Below are 24,523 nucleotides of genomic sequence, written 5' to 3'. Positions count from 1 at the left end.
ATTCCCATGAACATGCAAAGGAGGGCAGGCGCTGCGCTCTTCCCCTGCATGCAAGCCATTGGCACGGGGTTGTGATCCAGAGACCCAGCATTCCCCCAAGGGACATGTAGATGGAATGATCTGATTATGGAATTGCCTTCATTTGCCAAATATCCTTTCCATAGAAAGCTGACAGAGTGCCAGAGATCACAGCTGGAAAGAAGATGCACAAGCAATTACAGCCTCTGAGATGCGATATGCACAGCCTCAAGAACAGTAATGAAGAGGGAGTGGAAACCTAAGAAAGACAAGACAGTAAAGATAACTCCATTATTAGTCTATTTGCATGGAGTCAAAGCAGGGAACGCAGGAGAACCTGTCTAGGGAAGCAAACAGAAGGGATACACCCAGACACGAGGAGGGAATTGCGCAGGACTTGGTCCTGCATCAGAGAGAGAATGAGCTCCTCCTTCTTCCACTACAACCAGCCGCCTCCTCCTCCTCTTCGTTCAGACTGACACACACTACAATGACCATTAACAGGCGTGTGAGATGAAAGAGAGTTTGACTTTTATGGTTTGTTTTTCCCTGCAGCTTCATTTCCTTGAGCCTTGATAAATGAATGTCTTCCCATTTGATGAGTACGCTTATCTCCTTATCTGCTCTTGGTAGGAACAAGGCAAACCAGGGTAAAATCTGTTATTTGGGAGTGCGAGGATCCTACCTGCAGGTCATCTCAGGTGACAGGGTTGCCTGGAGAGATGAGCTGCCAGTGAACACACCATGGAGGGCACAAGCCCACGGTGCCGGATTGCAGAGGATCAGCCCGGTGGTTTGTGTTTCTACCTGTCAGCTTTTCAGGAGGAGGTTCCCTCTGCTAGGCACAAAATCTACACCCAGGCCTAGCAAGAGGTCCTCTATGCTATGGACAGGTCTTAAGGCCTGCAGCATTAATGGTAGTGACTGGGTTGAGCATGGGGACTGTGCTCTCGGGGGCTCTCTGAGCACATTCATAAGGGAAGGGAAGCAGCGGTGCAGGGCCTCTGAGGTCACGGCATTGATGTGGAACGTGAGAAGCAAGATGATCCTGAACCTGCGTGAGCTCTTTTTGAAGGCTTGCTTTATGCACACGTGCACGTTTGATCTCTAGGAGGTTTAGCATCCTGCGGCAAGGAGTTCCCCCAGTGCCTTCAGCAGTGCATGGAAGCTACTTTGTCTGGTTAGCGTCACAGCTTCTGCTTGGTGTTTTCAGAGAATGGTGCTGCTACTTCTGCTGCCCGGAGAGCAAGCAGATGCTCACTCCTTACTCACCCTTCCTGTACTAACGACGCTATGGCCGCGGGCATTGCTTTCCAGGCTGGGTGGGCAGCCATGCGCACTGTCACCTTGCCTTGAATGGAAACCGTTCTTACCCCCAAGCCCCTGTGTGAGCTGTTTACAATTCCCCCCCTTTGGTGATGGGGGGCACAGAACTGCAGGCAAAACCCATAAGGAGGTTTCACCAAAGATTCAGAGAACAGTGGGACACGTTTTTGTTTTGGTTTCTGCTCCTTTATTCATAATTCCTGATGTTCACTTTTTGCTCTGGGAGAAGTTATCTGACATCTCCTCTGTGACTCTTTGATCTCTTTTCTGAGTGCAAAAGCTAACTTCAAGTCCATCCTCATGCAGTGCATCCTCACTTCCACCATGCGTGTGTTGCCTTTACCAACATAGACCAGAGTCTACTCTTCATCTGCCCAACCCCACAGCACAGCTAATGACCCCTTGAGCCCCCCAGGAAGTTTAATCTATTACTCTCAATGAGAACACCAGCAAGGACGTGTGCGGGAAGCAGCAGAGCCCCGAACTTTCTGTCCAGGAGCAAAAGGGGCTTGGAAGGACAGCTGCTGGGGGCTGCAAACCCGCAGGGAGAAGACACAACCCTTACAGCTACTCCTTGGGGAGCACCAAGGGGTACCCTGGGGTGGCCCAGGGGACACTAGGCACTCAGGGGGTCCCTCACCCCATGGCTAAGGGGACACCAGGCACCCGGGGCGGCCCATGCCCCACAGAAGAGAGGACAGAGGCGCCGGGCGGCCCCCACCGCGCGGGGCGCCCCTCACCGCTCGGTCGCGGCGCGCAGGGTCCGCGCGGCGCCTCCCGCCCCCTGCCCGGGCCCCGCGGACGGGGTCTCCCGCGCCCTGCGCAGGGGCTGCGCCGCGCGCAGGTGGCGGCCGCGGGGCGGGGCAGCGGCGCCGCGCGCCCCCAGCCCCGCTCCCTCCGCGCGCAGAGGGGCCGCGGGTTCGAGTCCCAGCGCGGGCGGCCGGAGCGGCAGCGGCGGCTCCTCACCTGGCCGGGCGAAGCGGCGGGTAGACTTTGCCTCCAGCCTCTATAAAAGGTAACGGCGGCGTGAGTCAGAGCCCCCGCCTCCCGCCGCCCGCTCTCACGTACACACGGCAGCAAGCCGGTCCCGTCGGGCACTCGCCAGAGATGAGCCGCGCCGCGCTGCCGCCCGCCCGGCCGCCGCCGCTGCCACCGGCGCTCCTGCTGCCCGTCCTGCTGGCCGCCCTGAGCCGCGCCGCGGCCGCGCACAGCGCCGAGGACGCCGCGCCGCTCTCCCACGAGCGAGGTGAGCGCGGGGCCCCCCGACGTGCGCGCCGTGGAGGGGAGGGGGCTCCCCTGGCCGGGCCGGGGGCCGCGGGCAGCCCCCGGGCTGCCTCCCTGGCCGGGCTGCCCCTCTTTGTCCCGCTCCCGCCAGCCCGCGGCGCGGCGCCCCCTCGCCGCAGAGCCCCGCGCGGGGCTCCGGCTTTACGTGGAAAGTTAAGTCTGCCTATAAGTTCTCTATATACGTACATATATATATATGTGTCTGTGTGTGTGCACAACTTTTTGTTTTCTTTCTTACCTTGATTTTTTTCTTTTTGTCCTGCTAACTCCGTTTCCCAGCAGGTCGGGGGCTCGCAGCTGGAGCAGCGTGGTGAATGGCGGGACCTGCAGCGTGGTCTCCCCCGCTGTGATGGGGTCCCCGTCCATGGTGGGATGCCATCTGCCCCATGTTGTTTCCTCCTTCGGAAACAGGCATTAGTTCTTGGGGGCTCTAATCCCCTGGCCCCCGGAGCCATCCTGCAGCCGGTGGTGGCTCTGATTTTGGGGTGGCTGTTTGCAGGGGAGCCCTTGGCTCCTGGGTCCCTTTGTGCCCCAGGGGCTGTGGTGCTGCCAGGGTCTGGCCGGGGTTTGGGGACACACCGTGGGTTTGCACAGCACTGCGGCTGCACTGCGGGGACGCCTGTGCCATGACCACGCTGTGGTTCCTGGTACCGACTCCTCCGGCGCTTTGTGTTTCCCGGGCAGAGCGTGTCCTCGGTTATGCCTCTCGTAAGGAGTTGCCTTGACCTACGCAGGGGCAGCCACTGCACGATCCTGAGCCGACAATGGTTCGGTGCCAGGAACTTCTTTTGTTATTACAATGAACCATGTTCCTCACCAGAGCCGCTGCTCCCGCAGGGATATGGATGGTCCTTGTGGCCACAGTGGAGGAACCCTGGTGGCGGGCAGCCGGGCGCAGCGTGCCAGTGGGGTGCGCTGGCAGCCAGCGGCTGGCAACACCATGGGATTTGCTGTGGGATGGGGGATGCAGCTGGAGGCGGCAGGGACATGGCTACATAGCTCACTAGTGAGGAGTGGACAGCCTGGCCCACGCAATGTGGTTGCTGGTGGCTGGAAGTCCAGGCTGTGCCCTTGTTGAGGAGCTGGTTTTGGCTGGGACCCATGAGGGCAGCAGCTCTGCCCAGCTGTGTGTCTCAGCATTGCAGCCAGGCAAGGTGCTGATTCCCTCCCTGCCTCCCCCGGAGCCTGGGCAGCCTGCACAAGCCCAGGGCTGCCGCAGGGGCCTTTGCAGGTTGCCCAGCCCTCAGAGATGTGAAAGGGGGCCCTTCAAGTCTCTGGCTTGCCGAGAGATCCCATGATACAGCTATCTTCGGGAAGCAGTAGCTCCTTGCCTACTGCAGCCCCTTTCTTCTCTTCCCTCTCTTCAGGCCTGTCGTGTTCTCTTTCTTCCCACTTTCCTCCACCTCAGCCCATTTCTCTTGCTGTCGCCACTTATTTGCCTCATTCCCTGTCTTCACACCCCAAACCAAGGGTCGCCACCTGGGCTTCCCCTTTTTTCTCCCTTTTACTTGGATGCCCTATGCACTGCAAGGAGCTGCTGCCATTTCCTCTTCGCCCTGGCACTCGCTGACGTGGGAGCGCTCGGGTTCGCGGGGCACAGGAGAGCACTGTGCTGCGGCGCCCGCCCTGCGCCGTCCCGCACCTGAGCGGTCTCTGAGGGGAGCTGAACCAAGTCCCAAGTGCTCCGTCCTTCCCCAGGAGCGCAAAGCACAGTCCCTGCAGTGGCCTGAGGTCCCCGGGGCAGATTAAAGACTGATCCCAAAGACCTGCAACGGGTCAGAGTTTGTAAACACAAAAGGGTTTTAATGCAGCCAGGCTTGGGAGGGATCAGTGCCCTCAGAGCCAGCGCCTGCAGCTGAGTCCTGGGAGCAGAGGGCATGTGCAGGGTGTCTGCACAGGGAAACCGGGGCTGTGCTTGTGCAGAAGGGCCTGGCGCCCCAGAGCTGTGTTGCTGGGGAGAGGCCCTTCGTGGGGATCCCCAAAACGGTGTCCAATGGTGCATCCCATTGCCCAGACCCTGTGCTAGCTTTGAGCTTGCAGCGCCCTGGTCCGGGGACCTGCCTGCAGCTGGTGTGTCGCACAGAGGGAGAGCCATTGCACAGCCTGTGTGTCTTGGCCAGGGCATTGCTTTCAATGGAGACATATTTTGTAGGCTGAGATCTGTGGCTAGTTCCCGCTTAGAGGCTCTTGGTGCCTCCCTGCATCTCCTGGTTCTGACAGGGCGCTTAGGCATCAGAGATGAAGTCCTCTTCTGAGGACTGCAAGCTCCTGTGGCCGCCCCAGCCTGTCCCCTTCCCCAGGAGCACAGCAAGGTCCTGCCAGCATCACTGTGTTAATCATCCTCGTCCCACTGGCTCCTGGCTGCCACACCAGGATCCATCCAGAGAGCCAGTTCAGACAGGAGAGTCTGGCAGGATCCTGGTGTCCTCTGTGGCTGAGCACAGGGATATCATGTGCCTGGGATGAGGGAGCAGGATGTCTGAGACGGAAGCAAGCCCGTTGCCCTGCGTGCTGTGCACAAGCCCTTGCGTTTCTTTGTGGGAGCTCGAGGCCAGGAGGAGTCATTGGATGGCATTCGCGGTACAAGCGGCACGTGGTCACCACCCTGTGTTACAGGGCTGTCCTGCTGCAGCTTCAGCTGTGTGTTTGCTGCTCTGGGAAAAGCAATGGAAAGGACAGACACCCCCTGCTTTGAAGGTTCTGCTGAGGGCTCCCCTCTGGCTCCGTGCAGGTGATGCCCTGTACTTGCTTCATCCCCACATCCCTGTGTTGGGGACGGTGACATCTCCTCTCCTCTGCGGTGCCTTGGAGCAGTCAGCTGCTTTCCTGCAGGGCATCAGCCCGCCCTCGTGCTGGCACCTCCCCTGCCAAAAATCCCTTCTCCCACCCCCCACTTCCCTGCCGGCAGCGGGACATGCCGAGCAGCGCGCTGGTAATGGCTCCGCGGGAAAGCCTTGCGAGATGGTGCTGGGCAGCACGGAGGGAAGGGAACCACTGGCTGCAGTGCGGGTCCCAGGAATGGGAGGGCGAAGAGAGAGAGCCAGCAAAGTGGGGGGAAGCGCAAGGAGAGTGAAGTGGGAAAACTCATTTGGATCTCGGGCTGGGAATCATCTTGCCCTCAAGAAAAGGGAACGGCACTTAACTTTGAGCTGCACTGAGCCCCTGTGGAGCTGGAGTAGCTCTGTGGGGCTCTTCTTGCCCTCCCTGCAATGCCCTGGGTCCCCCATGTGTCCTCTCCTTGCCCCAACCTCCCAGCACACCCTTCCAAGCCCAGGGCAGTGGCTGGGTTTTCCCGCAGGTTTTGGGGAGTGCTTGAGGGCTCTGCCCCCGTGCCAGCGCTGCCAGGTGGGGCAGGGTGCGCAGGGCTGCTCGAGTGCAGCCTCTGCTGTTGTGGGAAGCAGCATCCATTCGGCAGCGAGGAGGAGGAGGATGGGTGCCTGGCAGGCTGCACTCTGCTGATGCAGGTGAGAACCAGGGTGCAATTGTGCAAACAGGCGTTGGGGCAGGGCACTGGGTTAATGTTTGTGGCACCTAGCATGGCAAGGTTGCCAATGCCCTCGCGTGGAAGGAAGTGAAGTATTGCTGCATGCTGGGGCCGGGTGATGCGAGACAGCATTGGCTACAATGCCTCGCGGCAGCGCTTGGGCCAAGGGGGTTCAGGCGGAGGCACACAGGGCTGTGAGGCGCTGCCGTGGGTGGCCGGGCTGCTGCTCCTGCTGTGCGCAAAGCTGTGGGATCAGGGAAACAAATCCAGCTGGCTTCAATATACCCATGAGTGCTCCTGGGTGCTTTTTGCCTTGGGGGCTGGAAGACCCCCCAGGAGAATCCACTGCAGCCAAATCAGGATTAATTTGGCTCCTGGGTGCAGCTGCAACCTGGAGGGTATTGGCACAAACAGAGGCTGGGATGGGTGGTGAGGCTGGCAGAGCAGGAGGCGCCAGTGCCCTGTTATCACCCCATCTACCATTTTAGCTTTGAGTCACTTGTAGGGGAGGCAGAGCCCCTGGAGCTCAGCAGAAATGGGTGCTGGAGCCGCATATGCCAGTCCAGGCATGTGCTGTGAGCCAGGGCGGTGTGTGCCGAGCAAGGGCTGCTGTGTCGCCTGCCTTGCTGGGCCTCCCCTGAACTGACTGCCCTTCTGAGATGTCCTCATGATGCAGGGGGGAAGGCTGCCAGGGCATCTCCTGAGGATCCTGGTCCCTAGACCAGAGCATCCTTGCAGCCCTTTGCTCTTTACCCTCTGGCCAGCAGCATGTTCCTTTCTAGAGGCTGGCAGAGCTGTCGTCCTCCTCCCCAGCTGCTGCAAGAGGCTGCCTGGAAAATCACAACCTGCTCTGACCTTTCCCGTCACTTTGGCCTGGGTGTCTGTAGTGCCACAGCTCTTCTTGCCTGGCGCTCCATGCCAGGATGGGATGGGAGCTGGCGCTGCCTGGTTGCAGAGCCCATGCTGTGGTGGGGGAGATCACCCTTGCTCCGTGCGTGGTTTTTGGTGGGTGCTCTTAGCCCTGGCTTCCAGGTAAGGACTTGGAGTGTTTTTTCCTCTTGGAGAAGGTAGGTTGGGAGCCCCAGCCAGAGCAAACGTCTGGCAGAGCAGGGACACTGGGCTCCTGCTTCCAGGCTGCGTTCACCTGCAAACAGTGCCAGGAAGGATGAGAGAGCAAGGACCATGTAGGGAGCCTGCCCCAGCTTGCGGTGCCCTTCACTTGCTGCCCCTCTTAGTGCATGTACGGTGCCAGGCTAAGTGAGTCCCGAGCACAGAGCTCCTGAGTGCAGACGTGCTACGGAGATGAGTTCCAGCAATGAAGGAGAAATGCCCCCAGGGCCCTTCCCATCCATCCAAGCCCAATCCAGCATGCTGCCGTGCCCTCTGCGGAACAGCAGCCAGGCCAAAGTCTCACTGGCGGCGCTTGCACCAGCACAGGGCCTTGTCCCGCTCCATCCTGGTGGGAGCCACATCCTGGCCCTCGGGCTGGCCAAATGGGATGGTGACAGCATCTTTGGTGCATGCCTGGATCCCCGCTGGAGAGAGGAGGGCAGGATCCCGCTGTGTCCAGGGCTTGTGCCGGACCTCCTAGGCCTGGGAAAATGAGCCTCTTCCTTTCTCACTCCTGAGCTGGAATCCGCTCCTATTAATAGCGGCAGCTGTCCAGAGCCAGCAGCAATGCCGGGGCAGAGCTGTGCTGGAGCCCTTGGAAAGGGGTTCAGTCCAGCACTTCTCCTGCTGGGAGTCTTCCCCAGCCACTGGCAGCACTTGCTGGTGCCAGTAAGACTTGGCTTTGGTGCTTTCCTGATGAGCAAAGCCACAGACCTGCCTTGTTCGATGCTTTTTCTTGGGAAAGAGTGAGGCTGCAGCCACCCTAGGGTAGCTGCAAGAGCACATACGCAGTTTCCCGATGACGGAAGCCGCTATCTGTAATTTTTACCATCATAAGGATGATAATAAATGGCCAAGCCTCAGTTTTCCCTCTGCCCAATGCATGCGGGAGACCTGGCTTTGCCCTGGGGACCTTGTCTCCTTCGGCAGGAAACGGAGCCTGCTGGGAGCATCTGGAGACCTGGGACGTTGCCCACAGTGGTGTGTGTGCTGCCCACCTTCCCTGCCACTTACGCTCCCTTTTTTCCTTTTCCTTTTCAAGGTCTTGGCCGGAATCATTGGAGCTATAAAGGTAAATACCTGCAGTTACTTCTGTTTTTTGCTACCACCCTAGAGGCTGGGCCTTCGCCAGCTGCAGTTAATGATTGCCAGGTTCCCGTGCGCGCTCTGCCGCTTACCCTTCCCTCCCGCCTGACTCCGGCGGGTTCGGCGGTGCCCAGGACCCTGGGGGACACGGCCGGCGCGATGGGAACTCCTGTCAGACCGGGAAGCAGCGTCGCTGCTGAGGGCTTCCTCAGCTCCCCGGGTGCCACAGGACAGCGCTTGCAGCCCAGCTCTCCCAGCCCATCCTGAGTGTCCCTGTCACGACACCCCAACCCACATCGCTGCGGCCCCTCGGGGTCCCATCATGGGGCAGGCGAGGCAGCAGGCCCAGCCGCTCAGAGCCACCAGCCTGCACTGAGCGAGTGCTCCTGCGCCTGCCAAGGCCCCTGCTTAAGTGATCTTCTCACACTCTTCCCAAACACCCCTAAAATAGACTTTCCTGGCAGCTCTGCGCATTCGGAGGCCCTGTCCTAATACAGCTGCGCGCAGGCATGTAGCAGCGCAGTGCTGTTCCTGTGCACGCTCCTATGCCACCAGCTAAGCTGCCTGCGGGATTTATTCCCTGGCTTGCACCCTCTTTTCCCGCACACTCCGTGGTCTCACATGCTCCCTCCCACACCAGATGTGCAGGAGTGGGACTCGCATGACCCGGACTGCGGTGGCGCGATGCAGTCGCCCATCAACATCAACACGGCCGAGACCGTCTTCAGCCCGCAGCTGCGGCTGATCCAGCTTGCTGGCTACAGCCTGTCCTCCAAGGAAATGCTCAAGCTGAAGAACAACGGGCACACAGGTGGGCAGCCAAAAGGATGTGAGACGGGGCACATCCCCAAGCCAAGACGTTGCTTGCGGCCCCTGCTGGCAGGGCTGACCTTGTCTGAAACTCTTCTCTTTGGGTCTCTGGTGAGAACACTGTCTTGCAGGCTTCATTCATGTCATCTTCAAGGCTGAAAGGGCAGCATTAGGCTATCTGGCCTGTAAGGTCTCAGTGCTTTTGCAGCTGGAGTGGAAAAACCAAGAGATGGAAAACTCACCACTGCCTCTGGGAGTTTCCTCCAGGAATTTACTATAATCCACATTTCTTTTTTTTTTTTTTTTCTTTTTTTTTTTAAAGAAAAAAAGACCGTAGCACTTATATCACAAGTTTCCAGCCATTAGTTCCTCTCCTGCATTTCACCGTTAAAGGACTACCTTGTTCCTGATACGATTTTGCCATTGAGGCGTTTACCTCTTAGCTTTTTAGGGCACAGTATTGGTCAGATTCCTTAAGTTATGTTTCAGGATGTTATCTCAGGAGCTTCAGGCATTTTTATAGGTCTTTTATTTCACGTCTCCACTTCTAGAACTTTTTTTGGAATGTGCGGATACAACATATTCACAGTATTTTAGTGTCAGTCTCATGCTGCTGGATGCAGAGATAACCCTGCCTCCCTCCCGCTCATTAGCCCACGGTTGTGCATGTGGGAACGGTGGCCCCATTTGTCACTTTGTCCTTGTGGGAGCACATTAAGTGTCTCATGTATGCTGATGTCTGCTGGGCCCCAAGCTGAGAAAAGGGAGCAGAGACCAGACTTAGAAGTTCCCTGGTGTGATAAGTCTCCTCCTTGCCTTGGTAGCTGGTGAGGCAGATTGAGCTGGTCTGCGCATACAACAAGTTCAAGAAGTTGGGCTTGCTGTGCTTGGTCAGATCAGCCTCACGTTGCTTGGACTTGCTGTGCATGGTCAGATCAGGCGCATGTTGCGTGCGCAGAGCCTTGTAATGCCTCCTGCCCCAGCGTGCCTGCATTTTTAAACTGCTTGTGCTCAGTTGTTGCTATTTTGGACACCCCTGGCATCTGGAGTTGATGGGTATTCAGAAGGGCAGTCATAGCACTTCCAGAGGGGGGAGAAATAATTTCCCGTGTGCTTACAAGATGCCTTTTTTTTATTATGGCAACTGTCACTCTTTTGTGATTATTCTGAAAAGCCAGAAGTAACTAAAATATTAAACATGTACTAAAATGTTTGTATAGTTAATCCACCTTATACTATACAGTGTATAAAGTTCTGAAATGGGAATGACTCACATAAATAATAGAAGGAATGCACCAATTAAGATACACAAAAGAAATGTAAAGCAGATAAGCTTCCAGAGAGGGAGCAATTTCTTGCTTCCTGTATTTGAGTTTTGTGTCTTTGAGCTCAGTGGCAGGGAACATGGTAGGGGACAAATGATTCATCATGACTATGGCTAGAACAGACTTCCTTGGTGTCCGGAGATGTTGCTGATATTTTGTAGCATGTCCCAATAGCCCAGCTTTAGCATTAGCCACATGGCTGCATGAGGACTGACTTGTTAGCCAGGACTTGGTCATGACTCGAACCAGGTTAAAGTAAAGGCAAATAAAAGTATATGTTTATGGTATGTATACAGGCATGATGAGAATGATTGCAGTAGAGTAATGCTTCCGTGGTACCAGCTCTGGTGCTTGTCGTACACACATGGGGCACTTCATTTGAATGGTCCCAGCTTGCCAAGTGATGCAGCTCTCTTTACGATTCCTCTACTCTCATAAGTGTTTAATACGCTGCCAATATCTTTCTCCGTGAGTTTTGCCCACAGTCTCCTTATTCTTGCTTACTGAATAAGTTATTGGGTAACATCTGGCTTAGAACTGACCCCTGGGAGATTCTGCAGAGGATTCTTCAGCAGTTTCACAGCAGCTACTTTTGAGGCTGTGTTTATAACCAAGGTGCCCTACAACCTGACGCTGAAAGTTGCAGCCTGCTGCATTGACACAGCAGTGTTCACTGTAGCCTCATTAAAGATAGAAAGAAAGTTTGTTTGTTGTGACCATTTTGCACAAACTCAAGGTGACTCTTTCCCTTGAGCTGTCCCCTCTGCTCACCCATGTGAAGGATTGAGCTTTTCATTTTCCTGACCAGCCTCTTCCATCTGCACCTGCAGTTGTCCTTGAACTGCCCGAGCTGCTGGCCATTGCTGGGGGCTATGCCCAGCAGTACAAAGCCGTGCAGCTGCACCTGCACTGGGGTTCTCCGTCGGGACCTGGCTCGGAGCACACCGTCAATAACCACCGCTTCCCCGCGGAGGTAAGGAGCTCCCATTCCTCCCCACTGCCCCTCTGCATCCTCGTCTCTGCCAGCAGCTGCATGGAGAAGGTGCCGTCCCACGGCCGCGCTTGCTGCTGGGTGAATGCTGTAGGCTTTCAGTGAGGATCTCTGCTCCTGCTCACCTCTGTGGAGGTAGTTTAGTGTAGGAGAGCACCAGCAGCACCTCAAGGGAGAGCCAGGCCTGTGACACAGCCTGCAGTATGAAGGCAGCCCCCAAGGACCCTCTGCCTGTGGTGGGCTGGGGCAGAGCTGGCCTGCAGCAGGCTCGAGGTGAGCAGGAGGGGATGGTCATGCAGGAGAGGACGCAAATCTGCCTGGCTTGCCCCAAGACGAAGTGGATTCTCCCTTGGGCAGTTGAGCCTGTTCTTCTGCACTGCAGCCCGGTCCTGGGCTGATGGAGCAGGAGCTGCAGTGACCCCTGGTCAGGGGCAGCCAGCCTGCTGCAGGGAGCTGTTTACTCTGTACACAAACTGTTCGCATTCTCTGCTGGTTCCTATCTGGTTTTCTCCCTCCTCCAGCACTTGTCCTCAAACCAAACCCAGCTCTGCAGTAAGTTCCCCTTCCTCCGTGCTGGTTTGCTGGTTGGGACCAGGGAGGATACAGTGGGAATCCTTCATGCTTGCCAGCCTTCAGCAGCACGTTTTCCTGGCCCCACTAGTGTGCTTGGTCACCGTGGCGGATGCTCAGCATTGGTTCATGGCTCTGCCACCCTTTCTGTGACAGGCTGGCCATGTGGAGCCCTGTGGCTGCGGGCACTGCCTGGAGGTGCCTGCGCTGCATCGGGGCTTGCACCTTTGCCTTCCAGATCCACGTGGTCCACTACAACACCAAGTACAACAACTTTAAGGAGGCCATGGTCCACCCTGATGGCTTGGCAGTGCTGGGAGCCTTCCTGGAGGTGAGGCCGATAGCTCAGTCTGGGCAGGACGGGTAGGAGAGTGATGGCAGCAGGATGTGGGTGAGCAGAGTTGGCCATAGCTCTGGGGACAGGCAAAGGTGCAAAAGTGCCTGGGGAGAAATAGATTGAGGGCAGGGTGATCCTGACGGCAAGAATGGGGCAGACTGGAGCAGGGTGGTCCATGCTGGGAGCAATTACTCCCTGCTGGCCCTGCCATCGGCTGCCTGTCCCACTTAGGTCTCCGTGTTCCCCACTTCTGTGGGGGCTCTGCTTTGCAGGTTGGGCCCAGGGAGAATCCGTACTATCGGCAGATACTTGAGCACCTGTACAAAATCGAAGGAGAAGGTAAGACTCTGTCCTACCTAGTGCTTGTCCTGGGGTGCAGCCACGGGGCAGGGAAGGGGAGCATTGCACAGCTTGTACAGAAGCAGTTTTTCAAAGTGCCCTCTGCAGCGCTTCCATGTGCTTTTTCCTGGCTCCAGGGCAAGTGACCTGCTCCTGGCTCCACTATGTTACAGCCAGGGAGCTGGTTCCCTGGGGAACGTGGTACAAGGCTGGGCTTGAGAGATGTCCCAGGTCAGATGTGTTCCAGGGACTCCATGCTGTGGTGCTCCTCTTGTCTCAAGTTTTGTGCCCTGAACACAGTGTTGCTCCATGGTGGGACAGAGCTCTTCTAGATAGCCTGGCCTCCTAGCCAGGTTGCATGCCTGCCCTGGTCCAAGGGGCTGCACTGGTCTGACTGGTGTTTCCTCTCGCAGATGAAGAAGTCTTGGTGCCTGGGTTCAACATCGCAGGCCTGCTTCCCGCCAACCTGAACCTCTACTTCCGCTACAACGGCTCTCTGACCACCCCTCCCTGCTACCAGACGGTGAAGTGGACGGTCTTCAACCAGACCGTGCAGCTCTCTCAAGATCAGGTCTGTCATGGCCCCGGGCTCCCAGCTGGCCCTTGCGCAGCTTCTGGAGCAGCCCCTGAAGCAGGCAGGGGCTCTGCTCTGCTCACACCGCTCTCCTGCCAGATCTCCCAGCTGGTGATGACCCTGAGAGGGGACGATGACAGCCCCCTGCAGAACAATTTCCGGGGCGTTCAGAAGCTGCACGGGCGACACGTGCTGGCGAGTTTCCAGATCACCCTCCCATCGGTGAAGCAGCTGCCTCCTGGTAAGGAGAGCACGGATGTGGGACACGCTCTGCTTGTTGGGTACAGGTGCAGGGGGGCAGGTTGAAAAGCTGGAATCCAGGTTTTGCTTTTCTTATGGAAAGGCAGTGTTTGCATGGGCTGCCATGCCCAGCAAAAGACTTAGAGCAGCACTTAGACAGGTCCCATCCCCCCTGTGCAGGATGCATGTCTTGTGCTGCATGGGGAAGATCAGCACCTAAGAGTATTTTTTGTCCTTGGTCATGCAGAGCAATGGTGACAAGGGCTGAAGGATGTATGAGATAAGTGTAAGGGCATACAGCTAACTTGTAGGCAGCCAGGTGCTTGGAGCTTTTTGGATCCCCAAAGCTGGTAGGTAAATTCAGTTTAGCATTCCCCTTGTACTTGGTTCATCCGCAAAGGCCTTTCTTGCGTTGGTAGTTTCCAACTATGTGTTTGTGGCTCTGTAGAAATTCCTGTTAGTCCTCAGGTGTGACTATCACTGCATCACTGAAATCCTGCCTGTTTCTGTACTTCGAGGTCACTCAGGCTTTTCTGTCCAACATCCTGTTCCTTTCTTGTTCTAGTGGCGTTTCGTAGTTAATATCACTATTCCCACACCTTGTGTCAAGGTGACTAACAGAAGTGGAACACAAGATTGGCCCCAGGCCTTTGGGGAAAGCCTCAAGTAAACTCATGCTGGCGTGTCACTTCCCCTCTCTGTTCCACCTCCCGGCTCCCTGCAGCCAGGTCTCTACCAGCCCTCTGCTTTCAATCCTGCTGTTCTCCAGCTTCATGAGCAGCTTCCCATGTGGCACCACATCAAATGCTTCACTGAAGTCTGGAGAGATAAAAATCTACTGCATTCACTTTGTCTAGAATATGAGTTATCAAAGAAGGATATCAGGTTAGGCTGGCATGCTCTATCTTTGGTAAACCTGCTAGACATTTTATCATATTTTCTATTTACCTCCAGGTCTTTTATGTGTTTCTCATAGAAGCTTTTTTTAGCCTTTAGTGGCTGAAACTTAAAGGAGGGGTGGATTTGTCCAGCTCAGCTTTTTCTTTCTTTGTTTGCTATTTAAATCAAACAACCCTGACTATAACAAATCCATGAAGTACTTGTTCCTGGATTTGTAGTTCTGAGTGCCAGGACAGTGTCCCAGTAGTCCTGGATGAGATTACTTGGTCCCCCACCTTGTGTGCCATGGGGTGATTGAGATTTGTTCCCACCTCTGCTCTGGTAATAGGTCATTGTAACATGCCTTTGCCCTGTGCACCGGACTTATTGAATGCTGGGGGGAAGCGCTTATTCAGCTTCAGAGCCACATCCCGCTTCGCTGTCCCCTGTGCCTCCTTCACCCCATGCTTGTTGATCTTTCCTGAGTCACCAGCAGTTGAGCAAAGCGGCCCCGGCCCATTCCGCCGCAGAGGCAAGGTCACGGCGGCGGCCGAGCCGCCGGCTCCTGCTGGCTCGCAAGCAGTGCCACCCCACGCGGGCTACACATGTGTGCAGGTGATAATGCAGCCATTTAAAGGCAACTATAGAGCGCCGGGTAAATATTTGCCTGGCACAGCCCCCACCCAGCATTTAGAGCCCAGGTGCAGTCTGAGCCCGCTGAGCCGTCCCTGCACTGGGTGCCCTGCGGGGACATGGAGGTGGCCGTGCCAGCCCCTGCCAGCTGCCGCCTCTCCTTCAGGGGCTGCTGGCAGTGAAGAGATGAGCCTGAGTTTTGTCCCCTCGTTTTGCCACAGATGACGGATACTCTCCGGATGCTACAGGGGCACGGCCCGGCCAGGCCCCACGCGCAGGTACCGCTGCGCTGGTGATGGGCCTGCTGCTCGCGCAGGGAGCAGGGGGTTTCTCGCCCCTGTCCTGGCTCCGGGAGCTGTCTTGCCTGGCCGGGTGCGCTTGCTGGGGTCTTTCTTGCTCAACTCGACAGCCGGCTGCTTGCCCGGCACAGAGCAGCAGAGTGACGTGTGGGGCACTTTAGGCTGGGTTCAGCAAATCCTCCCTGCAGGTGGTGGTTCAGCTCTTTCTAGTTTTTCCTTCCCCAATGCTTCTGCTGGTGTCATGGAGCCGGGCAGGATGCTGTGAGCTGCTCAGGGTGCAAAGAGGCAGTGCTGCCTTGTCTGCTGCAGAAAGGTGGTGGATTTTAGAGACTGCCCTACTTTGCCCATGCTACATTTAGCCCTGCAGATCTGGTACTCCCCAACACCTTAGGCAACCTCTTGACTGCTGTGTCTCTTTCAGGTAGTGACAGCTCATCAGAAGCAGGTAGGTGAGGGCCTGGGCTGCTGGCACAGAGGAGGGAGGTGGGTGATGCACCCTTGGGGTGGTACGTGCCTGGAAAAGGAGGAACCTGCCAGCTGTGCCCTTAGCTGGAGGGGCAGGCAACCAGAGTGCAGTGTGCTGAGCTGTCCTAGGCCTCCGGTAGCATCTGTGCAGGGGCGTCTCACAGTTCGTCTCTCCCATCTATGTTTCAGGCACAGAAAAACACAGCAGTTCATTCCAGGCAGGTAAGTACACCCATTTGGGACCGCTGGCTTTGTGTCTCCTTTGCCCTCTGCCCACGGGCTCCTGGCCTTTCCCAGCCTGGCCCTGGCTCCTTCGGGCCATAGCCGCAGGGGACTGTGCCCACTGTAACACACCTGCGCTTGCAGGGGACGTGCTGGCCGTGCTCTTCGGAGTGCTCTTTGCCGTCACGGCGCTGGCCTTCCTGCTCTACATCCACAAACACCGCAACCAGAATGCACGGTGAGTGATGGGATGCAGAGGGAGCTGCAGGCGAGGGAGAGAGGGATGGGTGGATCTCTGCTGTGGACAGAGGACAGCAGGAGACAAGTGTGGGCAGCCTCATAGGAAGAGGGTTAGTGGTGCTTTTTTTTGAGGTTCCCCCCACCCTGCTAACCTACCTTAATTCCTCCTCCTCCAGGCTGGACAATCCAAGCAAATCCAAGGTCATCTACACAGCAGCCACCACAGATGAGAATGCAGTGTGAGCCACGTGCTGCTGCTGCAGCAGCGCTGGCCCTGCCGCCCCCAGCCCTCACTCCTGCCCGGCCCATGGCAGGGCTGTCACTCTGGCACCGCACAGAGACTACTCACCTGGGGCAGCACCTGGCCTCAGCACATATTTTTGTTATAAAAAGATAAAAATGTGTTTAAAAAAAAGAAAGAAAAAAAAATGTAGGGCCAGCTCTGCCTCTGCTATTCCAGGCTGGGGGATAGGAAAAGGTGCTAGTCGAGCTGGCCCCATGGCACAGGGAGCCCAGGGCTCTTTTTCAAACCTGCAGAGAAAGCTGCAGCCTCCCTGTCCCAGGCAAAGGTCCAGAGCAAGCAGCACTGGGCTCCTAGCAGGGCCTGGCCCTGCCCTTCATCCCTCTGGGCCTTCTTCCTCCTTTTATTTGTATAAAGTGATGGAAAAATACAGTGAGGGGTTGGTAAGGCTGAAGAAATGCAGGATGGCAGTCCCTGTGCTCCCTTGCAGGCCAGTACCAGCCCTGTGGCCCCCACCCTGCTCCCCTCTCTGTGTGCTGGAGGCTCCGGAGAGCTCTCCACGAAGCCTAGGACCTCTCTCCTTTCTGAGAAATCCCAGAGCCTCCAGCTCAGCCCACACCCAACCCTGGAGGGTGCCAAGAGCAATGCAAACTTGCTGCTCCCCAGCTCTACCCGCCCTCCACCTCATAGACCTGCCTGGCACAGCCAGGGAGCTGCTGCCCCTGCCCATGGAAAACACCGCTGCCAGGCACCTCCGCTACATCTCTTTATTGGTATAAAAGCCCACTGCGGAGAAAGCTGCAGTCCCAGCTCTGAGCCCCATGGCAGTTTCTGCCTCCCAGTCCTGTAGCACCTCCTCAGCACTGATGCTGCTCTGAAAAATCCCCCCGCAGCCCTGGGAGAGGGCAATGATCCACTGGAATGGTCCCTGAGCCACCCCCCACCCCCAGCTGTGCAGGCACCCCTGTGGGGTGACTTGTCCTCCTGAGCCCTCAGCCGCACTCCAGCCGGCTCTGTGTCTGCCAGGCACCGTCTGCCCCAACCCTCCTCCCACCCTGCATCGCTTCAGCTCCCTCCAGTCCCCCACGCCGGCTGCTGCTGGCGCCCTGCACCCCACGCCACCCTCGCAGCCTCCCCTGCCCAGTCACTGCAGCTATCACCACCCAGCGCTGGGGCCACCTCTTCCCTGTGCACAGGTGGGACAGGTGGGCACCACAGCGTGTGGCTGGAGGAGCAACGTCCCCCTCTGGCAGGGGCGACAGCGGGGGAAGGAGCAGTGGGTTTCTTCGAGCAGTCCCAGGAAGTGTCCTTCGCAGGCAGGCGTACTCAGCCTGCAGGGCCTGCGTGGCTGGGCCAGAAAGGCCGGGTGCCCCGAGCAGAGCTGTCCTGCGGGGGCTCCCCAAGGGGCAGAGAAGCAAGGTGGCCCTGGCACCCACCCCGCAGGGCCTGGCCGCTCTCTCCACTTCCAGGAGAAAATGTATTGCAGAGAAGGTGACGGCCGCTCTCGCCAATGGAACTGAGGGGAGGGCAGGGGGCGGCTGGGGACAGGAATGTCCTGCAGGGCCTCAGGATCTTGCCTGGGGACTGGCTCCGCTCGGCAAACCTGTGGGGACAAAGAGATGGAACAGTCTTGGGTAAACTTCTTACCCCAACTGTTTCCCATGGTGGGAGACAACCCGTGTAAGATGCCAAGCCAGTTTCCCAATGTGTCTGGGGTAGTGAAGGCATCTTTGCTTCGGCCTCTGAGGCAACATCCTGGCTCAGCTCCTCCCAAGTAGCCCAGAAGGGACCAGCCCAGCCAGCTACCAAGCCCCACTATGGAACAGGACTTACAGAGCAGGAAGCGACGCATGTTCTGTGCAGATCCCCCTGACAGCAGGTAGGCCCAGGTGGCAGCAACGGCCATCAGCACGTAGGAGGGCACCAGGCTGCCCACATACACGGGGTTGCAGAATGACTGGAGAGACAGGCAGGAGAGGGAAGGGGTGAGTGAATGGGAGAGGCATCTCCCAAGCCCTGACAGGTGGGCACAGCCACCATTGTGTCCTGTTCCTCCCTCTTCCCCCTTGCGCAGCAGCTTCACTGAGGGGCTGGGTGGGATGGGCACACGTGGCAGCATCACAGTCCATGGCCTTGCCGAGCTGGTGGAGCACCAAGACAGAAGAAATCAACTCCAGGCATTTGCCTTTGTCGAGGGCTAGTCCCACACAGAGCTGGTTTCCCAAACCTTTGCTGGTGTCAAAGGCTGTTCCTCCCTGGGCATGGGGACCACCACACACCAAAGCCACCCCTGATGACGGGCCCCTGGCACAGGCCTCTGCTCGCTCCCTGCTACTCACCGATGCTGAAACCGCAAGGTGCATCACAACAACGGCCGCGATCTCCCACCAGCGCCGGTTCTCACAGCCGTGGAAAAACAGGATCCCCCAGAAGGTGTGAAGGAAAATCAGCACCATGGTCATAAAGGCTGCAGGGACAGGCACAGAGGGGAGTCAGGGGAGAGTCACCTGCCCTGACCTGAGGGCTTGGGCTAGGTGGAGGGGAGCCAGGCCAGGGAGAGGAGCAGAGGCACTGCTGGGAACATGAGGAGGGACAGGAGGAGGAGCAGGGAGGGTAGCAGGACACACAGAAGGGTTTGGCACAGGATGATGTTGCAGGTAGGGCTAGGAAGAGTAAGGGGAGGGGTAGCAAAGTGCAGAACAAAGCGCAGAAGATAAGGCGCTAAGACCATGGGGTGTAATCTCCATGATGGGTGCAGTGGAGGTGATGCACGTGCAGGACAAGGGCCAGGCCTATCACTCACCCGAGGTCAAGAAGTAGAGCTGCGAGTCTCCATAGATCCCCACAGTGCCGGGCCCCAGTGCGTCTGCCAGGAGATTGATCATGGAGAAGGCACCGCTCATGAGCCCGAAGCCCACGCCAGCCACTGCCAGGACAGAGACATTGTCAGGCCCAGAGCCCAGGGCGCCCACAGCCTCCCAGGGCCACCCAGGGATTCCCCAACCCCGGCCTCTTTCGGCACGAGAACCCTCCCTTTCCTCCCAGCAGGAGGCTCAGCACTGCCCTACCGCCCAGGTTCACCCATCGGGGCCATCTCTGGCTCCGCGCCGAGCCCACCACTCACCGTATGCCATCTGCTGAATGGAAATCGGGGAGCAGCCATCCTCACTGAGGGCCACGAGCCCCTCGATTGCCTTCCTGCAGAGGGAGAGCACGTTGGGGCCCTGCCAGCTGGGGCGCCACGGAGCAGCTGGGCAGCGAGCCAGGATTTTATCTTTGAGCCACCCTCTTTGCAATCTTGCAAAAGGAAGGGTGCAGCTGTGACATTGCTGGGGCCCTGACAGACACCTGTCATCGCACTCAGTGACCCAGCGACTGACTGACTCAGTGGCACTCTGCATATCACTAGAACGTGACAATAAACATTTACGACAATGCTGACAAATCTCGGCAGGGAGGGTGACCAAGCGGATCAGGAGCAGCACTCCTGTGTGTCCCTGTTTGTTCCCCTTGCTGAAGTGGCAAAACACCACAAAGAGGATTCGAAGGACTTCCCTCATTGCCTGACAAACCACGCGCACAAAAAATATACATTAGCGAAGGCAAATACAAATATGTTCCACACAGGGAGTTGCATGCAAGCCAACCCTATAGACCAAGCGTAGAGGAAAGCAAAATGGGCAGCTTCTCTGTGTGATGCTGCAACTGGTGTGCCGCTGTGGACGTACCCACAAATACGCTCCTTGCATCTGTATTTCTGGAAGTACAGGAAAAATAAGGAGTGTGTGGAGAAGAGCTCAAAGAGCTATAGAAATTGCTCTTGGACTCGGGTGCCTGGCCTGGTGAATTCCATCCACTCTGTGAGGTAGGACGAAACATCCGAAAGCTTCTTCAGCCTTAAGAAGAAAGCAGCCCTAAAAGGGGCTGGACTTCTGCAGAATGCAGCACACGACTTTATATTCCAGAGAGGGATCCATGGAGCTCTGCTACCCTCTGCCTTCCCAGCTCCAGAAGTGCTTGCTGCGGCGAGGAGCGTGACTCGCATACCTGCCACGGGCTCAACAACCGGCGCTGCTCCTGAGACACCCCTACCGGAGCTGGGACCTTTCCCAAGCCCCTCGTCTCCAGGCTGCCAGCCTTTCTCTGCCCTGCTCTTGCTCCCGGCCCTTCCTGCTTGCTTATTCCTTGCGCCACGCTGCCTGGCAAGACAGGAGTGCTGGGATCCCAGCGACTCCCTCTGCGCATCCACACTTCTCGGGCAGCATCTCCCGTCCTGAAGCACCAGCGTGGCCTGCAAGGCTCCACGCAGATCCCAGGGAGCCACAGCCTTCCTGAGACTGTGCCTAGACTTTGCCCTGGGCTGGCCCGGGTGCCATGCCTGAGGCAGTGATTGCTCCTGATGGGAACGAACTTCCCGGCAGCTGGCAGGGCTGCCCTGGGTCGGGAGCTGGCCCCAAAGGGGACAGCCTTGTCCCTCAGCAGGGACCTGAGTCCCGACACAGAAATACAGGGCAGGATTAGGAAGCTCTGGACAAGGCTTCAGGCTAACACCCAAGTGCAGATTGCTGGGTCAGGTCCTGCTGGCCTTGACACCTGCAAAGCACCTTTGCTACTTTAGGAAAGGGCAAAGTGATTCCTAGCAGAACAGCTGATCTCTCTGGGCCTGATGTGGTAGAAATCCCATGGAAAACCCGGCCTAAGGCCCCTCTCCCCACTGCAGGGACACAGGGCACTGCAGACACTGCCCTCCAGCAGTGCTGCCCTGACTCCTGGCCACAGGTTCATCCTGGCCAAGAAGCCCTGCCCCGAAGGTGAGGAACTGTTCGAATCCCCCCCAAACTCCCAAGGTTAATATCTCTCAGGTTCGCGGGGACAAACCACTCTGCCTATGTTACCACCACTCCTCCACGGGGCAGTCATCAAAGCATCCTAAATGGGACACCCAAGGCTGAGGAGCACAGAGAGCAGCAGGCGCTGCTGTGGGTCACACACAGACACAGCAGTTACACAACCCACTGCCACCTCCCTAGGGCTGAGCCGTTTTGCTCAGACGTAACGTGGGGTGTGACGCTGGCTCACAAACAACGTGACACTGCACCAGCCAAGACAGGCACCCCGAGCAGGGCACAGCCCTGAAACCTCCTGCAGGCTCTTCCTGGTGAAGCAAAGGGAAAGACTATGCTAAGAAAAGAACCAGACTTGTAAACACGTCCTTCATTCACACAGCAAAGTAGAAGTTTTTTCGTCTGGCATCCCACAGGCATCATCCAAACAATGGGAATGCTCTTGGATCTAGTCAGAACAGCCTGCTGGGAAGGCAGGATAAAAATCCTATAACCCATCCTGTAACAGCCTGGAGTCACAGCCTCCTGACCTCAATTAAGACACAAGTTTTAGCTGTAAGAATCTTAGTCTCCTAAGAAATGCTGACTGAGATCCTGAGCAGAGCTCAGGATGCAGAGGGAAAAGGCAAGGGCAATATCACTCCATTCCCAGATCCTGGGCCCAGCCCGGGGCTTGCTGAGGCTCAGGGTTAACTCAAGCTGCCTCTCTGGGTACAGTCACGGGGCTCCAAAGGACACGCCAGCACTCAGGAAGCACCAACATCCTCCGGCCCTGCCACAGTGAGACAGGATCAGCTGGGTGACAGGAGAGCCTCCTCCTCATGCCAGACCCACACCACATCCCTTACCTGAGGAGTTTGTAGTAGAGAAAGCGGAAGGCCTCCTGCAGCAGCACAGAAAACATCACCCCAAATATCAAGAGCCCCTTCTGCAACGGTTCATCGTTGGGGTCACTGGCTTTAACAGCAATAAACCAGATGAGGGAGGAGAGCAGCAGTGAGACGAGCCAGAAAAAAGCCCTGCAAGAGAGACAGAAATGCTGCTAAACACCGAGCGTTTGCTCTCTGCTCCATGGAGACAATTCCTGCCTCGGGCAGAAGAGCCTCCTTCTGTGCCCAAGCAGCGCAGACAGCGCCTGGAGCTGGGCAGACATCAGCGGGTGCCCATTCGTGGAGAGCCCTGGCTTTGCACCAGCCAAGGAGTGTCCACGACAGCCACTATCCCGCACCAAAAGGCTCCTACAAACATGTCCTGCTGCGGGTCTAAGTTGAGCGGAAAACTTATTCCCTGTCCGCTCCCAGAAGACACGTTCTACACCAAAGCGGTGCCCGAGAAACTCCCAAGGGCAGCGCTTCGGGCACAGGCCCCTGGGGCGGCAGGGCCTGCACGAGTAGCTCAGCCCAGAGCCGCCCTTCTCTGCCGTGACCCTGCCCAGAGCCCCGTTCCCATCCCCCCTTGCTGGGATGGCCCTGCGGCCGAGCACGGTGCCATGAGCTCCCGACATCACCGCGCTCAGCCACGCACGAGGCTCGCAGAGGCCGGCACCTCGTCCCCTCCCTCCAGAGCTGCTGGGGGCACAGCCAGATCCTCAGGGGCCAAGGAAGGGACCCTGCCTCCCCAGTGCCACTGGTGACATTGCCACCGCCACCACTGTCCCCACACAGAACTGGTGCCATGGCCACAGCTGCACCGCTGTTGCAACCTGCTACACCGGTGCTGGCACCGGGCTGTGCCCTCTGTGACTGCTGGTGCCGGTGCTGTGGTACCAGCGCTCCTCAGTGCATGTGGAGAGCGGTACCGGTGGTCCCGAGTCACACACCCACACTGGAACCAGGGCTGCACTGGTCAGTGCCAACGTCCTGCCCCAACGCTGGCCGTGCCCCACTCCTGCACTGGTACCAGTGCCCTGCTGTGCCAGGACTGGCGCCGGCGCCGCCCCAACACCAGCACCGGCTGCGGGACCAGCGCGGGGCCTGCTCCCCTCCTGCTGACATGACCAGTGTCCTGCACACACTGGTACCGGCTCCAGGGCTGCACTGGTGCTGCCAGCACTGGTACCAGTGCTGGTACCCGCAGCACAGTACCAGACCACCGCCAGTGCACAACAGACTGGACTGGGACCAGCGCCTGTACTGGTACCACTGCCATGCCCATGTCAGTACCACGACTGGTACCAATGTCCAGTACCGGTACCAGTGACATTGCCGTGCCAAAGCTGGTACCACAGCTGGTACCAATGTCCAGTACTGGTATTACTGTCACCGTTGTGCCCATGCTGGTACCACAACTCGTACTGGTACCAACAGTACTGGTACCAGTGACACTGCCGTGCCCGGGCTGGTACCACGACTGGTGCTGGTGCCCGTGCCGGGCTCATGCCGGTGGCGGTACCGGCGGGGCGGGCGGCGCGGCCCCGTGCGGGGCGGGACTGACCCGGCGATGAGGATGATGATGCGCAGCGGGTCGCGGGCGATGGTGAAGAGGAAGAGGCCGAACGCGGGACCAAAGGCGATGAAGGTGCACCCGAAGAACACGGCGAGCGTCATGGCGCCGCCGCCGCCGCGGGCCGCAGCGCGCCGGAGCCCCCCGGAACGGACCGGACGGCACCGGAACGCACCGGACGGCACCGAACCGCTCCGCCCGGCCCGCGCCGCGCCCGCCGCGCTTCCGGGCCGCCGTGACGTCACCGCGCCGCCGCCGGCGGAAGGACCACGGCGCGGAGGGGCGGAGCCACTGCGGGGAGGGGTGGGGCCACGACGAGCGGGGCGGGGTCACAGCTGGGAGGGCGGGGCCAGAGGGGGGGAGGGCGGGGCCACGACGAGTGGGGCGGGGTCACAGGGGAGGGCGGGGTCACGCCGAGCGGGGCGGGGTCACGGCGGGGAGGGCGGGGTCACGGCGGGCAGGGGCGGGGCCGAGGCCGCGTTCCCGTCGCCGGCCCCGTCCGTCGCGGGAAGGCGGCTCCGCCGTGGCGGGCTGGGACGCGCTCCGTGCAGTCCGGGTCTGGGGCAAGAAGCCCAGGGGTGGGGGCCGCGGCGGGGCTGCAGGGGCAGGTTGGGGACGGAGCGGAGCCACGGGGCACGGAAAAGGCCCCCCGCGCCAGGGGGAAGGGAGCGGGGCGCAGGAGGCCCCGGTGCAGGCACGGGAGGCGCCAGAGCTCGCGCAAACATATCCAAAGGTCGAGCGGGTGGGACGGAGCCGGCCGGGCC

General features: G+C 58.3%; 2 protein-coding genes across 2 annotated transcripts; one reads left to right on the top strand and one right to left on the bottom strand.

Moving 5' to 3' along the window:
- Positions 1-2,451: 2,451 nt before the first annotated feature.
- CA9 (carbonic anhydrase 9) lies at positions 2,452-16,475 on the top strand. Its single transcript, XM_088520255.1, has 14 exons — positions 2,452-2,590; positions 8,949-9,119; positions 11,274-11,416; positions 12,243-12,335; positions 12,614-12,680; positions 13,094-13,251; positions 13,354-13,495; positions 13,542-13,555; positions 14,130-14,160; positions 15,255-15,284; positions 15,727-15,750; positions 15,960-15,992; positions 16,137-16,230; positions 16,409-16,475. The coding sequence occupies exons 1-14, from the start codon at positions 2,452-2,454 to the stop codon at positions 16,473-16,475; spliced, it is 1,206 nt and encodes a 401-aa protein (XP_088376381.1).
- A 1,452-nt stretch (positions 16,476-17,927) lies between these two features.
- Positions 17,928-23,940, bottom strand: LOC104564771 (gamma-secretase subunit Aph-1b-like). The gene is made up of 7 exons (XM_010211404.2): positions 23,751-23,940; positions 22,166-22,336; positions 19,598-19,671; positions 19,277-19,399; positions 18,813-18,940; positions 18,307-18,430; positions 17,928-18,076 (listed from the first exon to the last, which is right to left on the bottom strand). Exons 1-7 carry the CDS (start codon positions 23,861-23,863, stop codon positions 18,039-18,041), a joined length of 771 nt encoding a protein of 256 aa, XP_010209706.2. The 5' UTR covers positions 23,864-23,940; the 3' UTR covers positions 17,928-18,038.
- Between the last annotated feature and the right edge of the window lie 583 nt (positions 23,941-24,523).

This window comes from Tinamus guttatus, unplaced genomic scaffold (genome assembly GCF_059628265.1).
Source record: "Tinamus guttatus ecotype Peru unplaced genomic scaffold, ASM5962826v1 Tinamus_guttatus_pri_ptg000084l, whole genome shotgun sequence".
Lineage (NCBI taxonomy): Eukaryota > Metazoa > Chordata > Aves > Tinamiformes > Tinamidae > Tinamus > Tinamus guttatus.
Note: the sequence above shows the minus strand (reverse complement) of the source record. Positions and strands in the feature narration are given on the sequence as shown.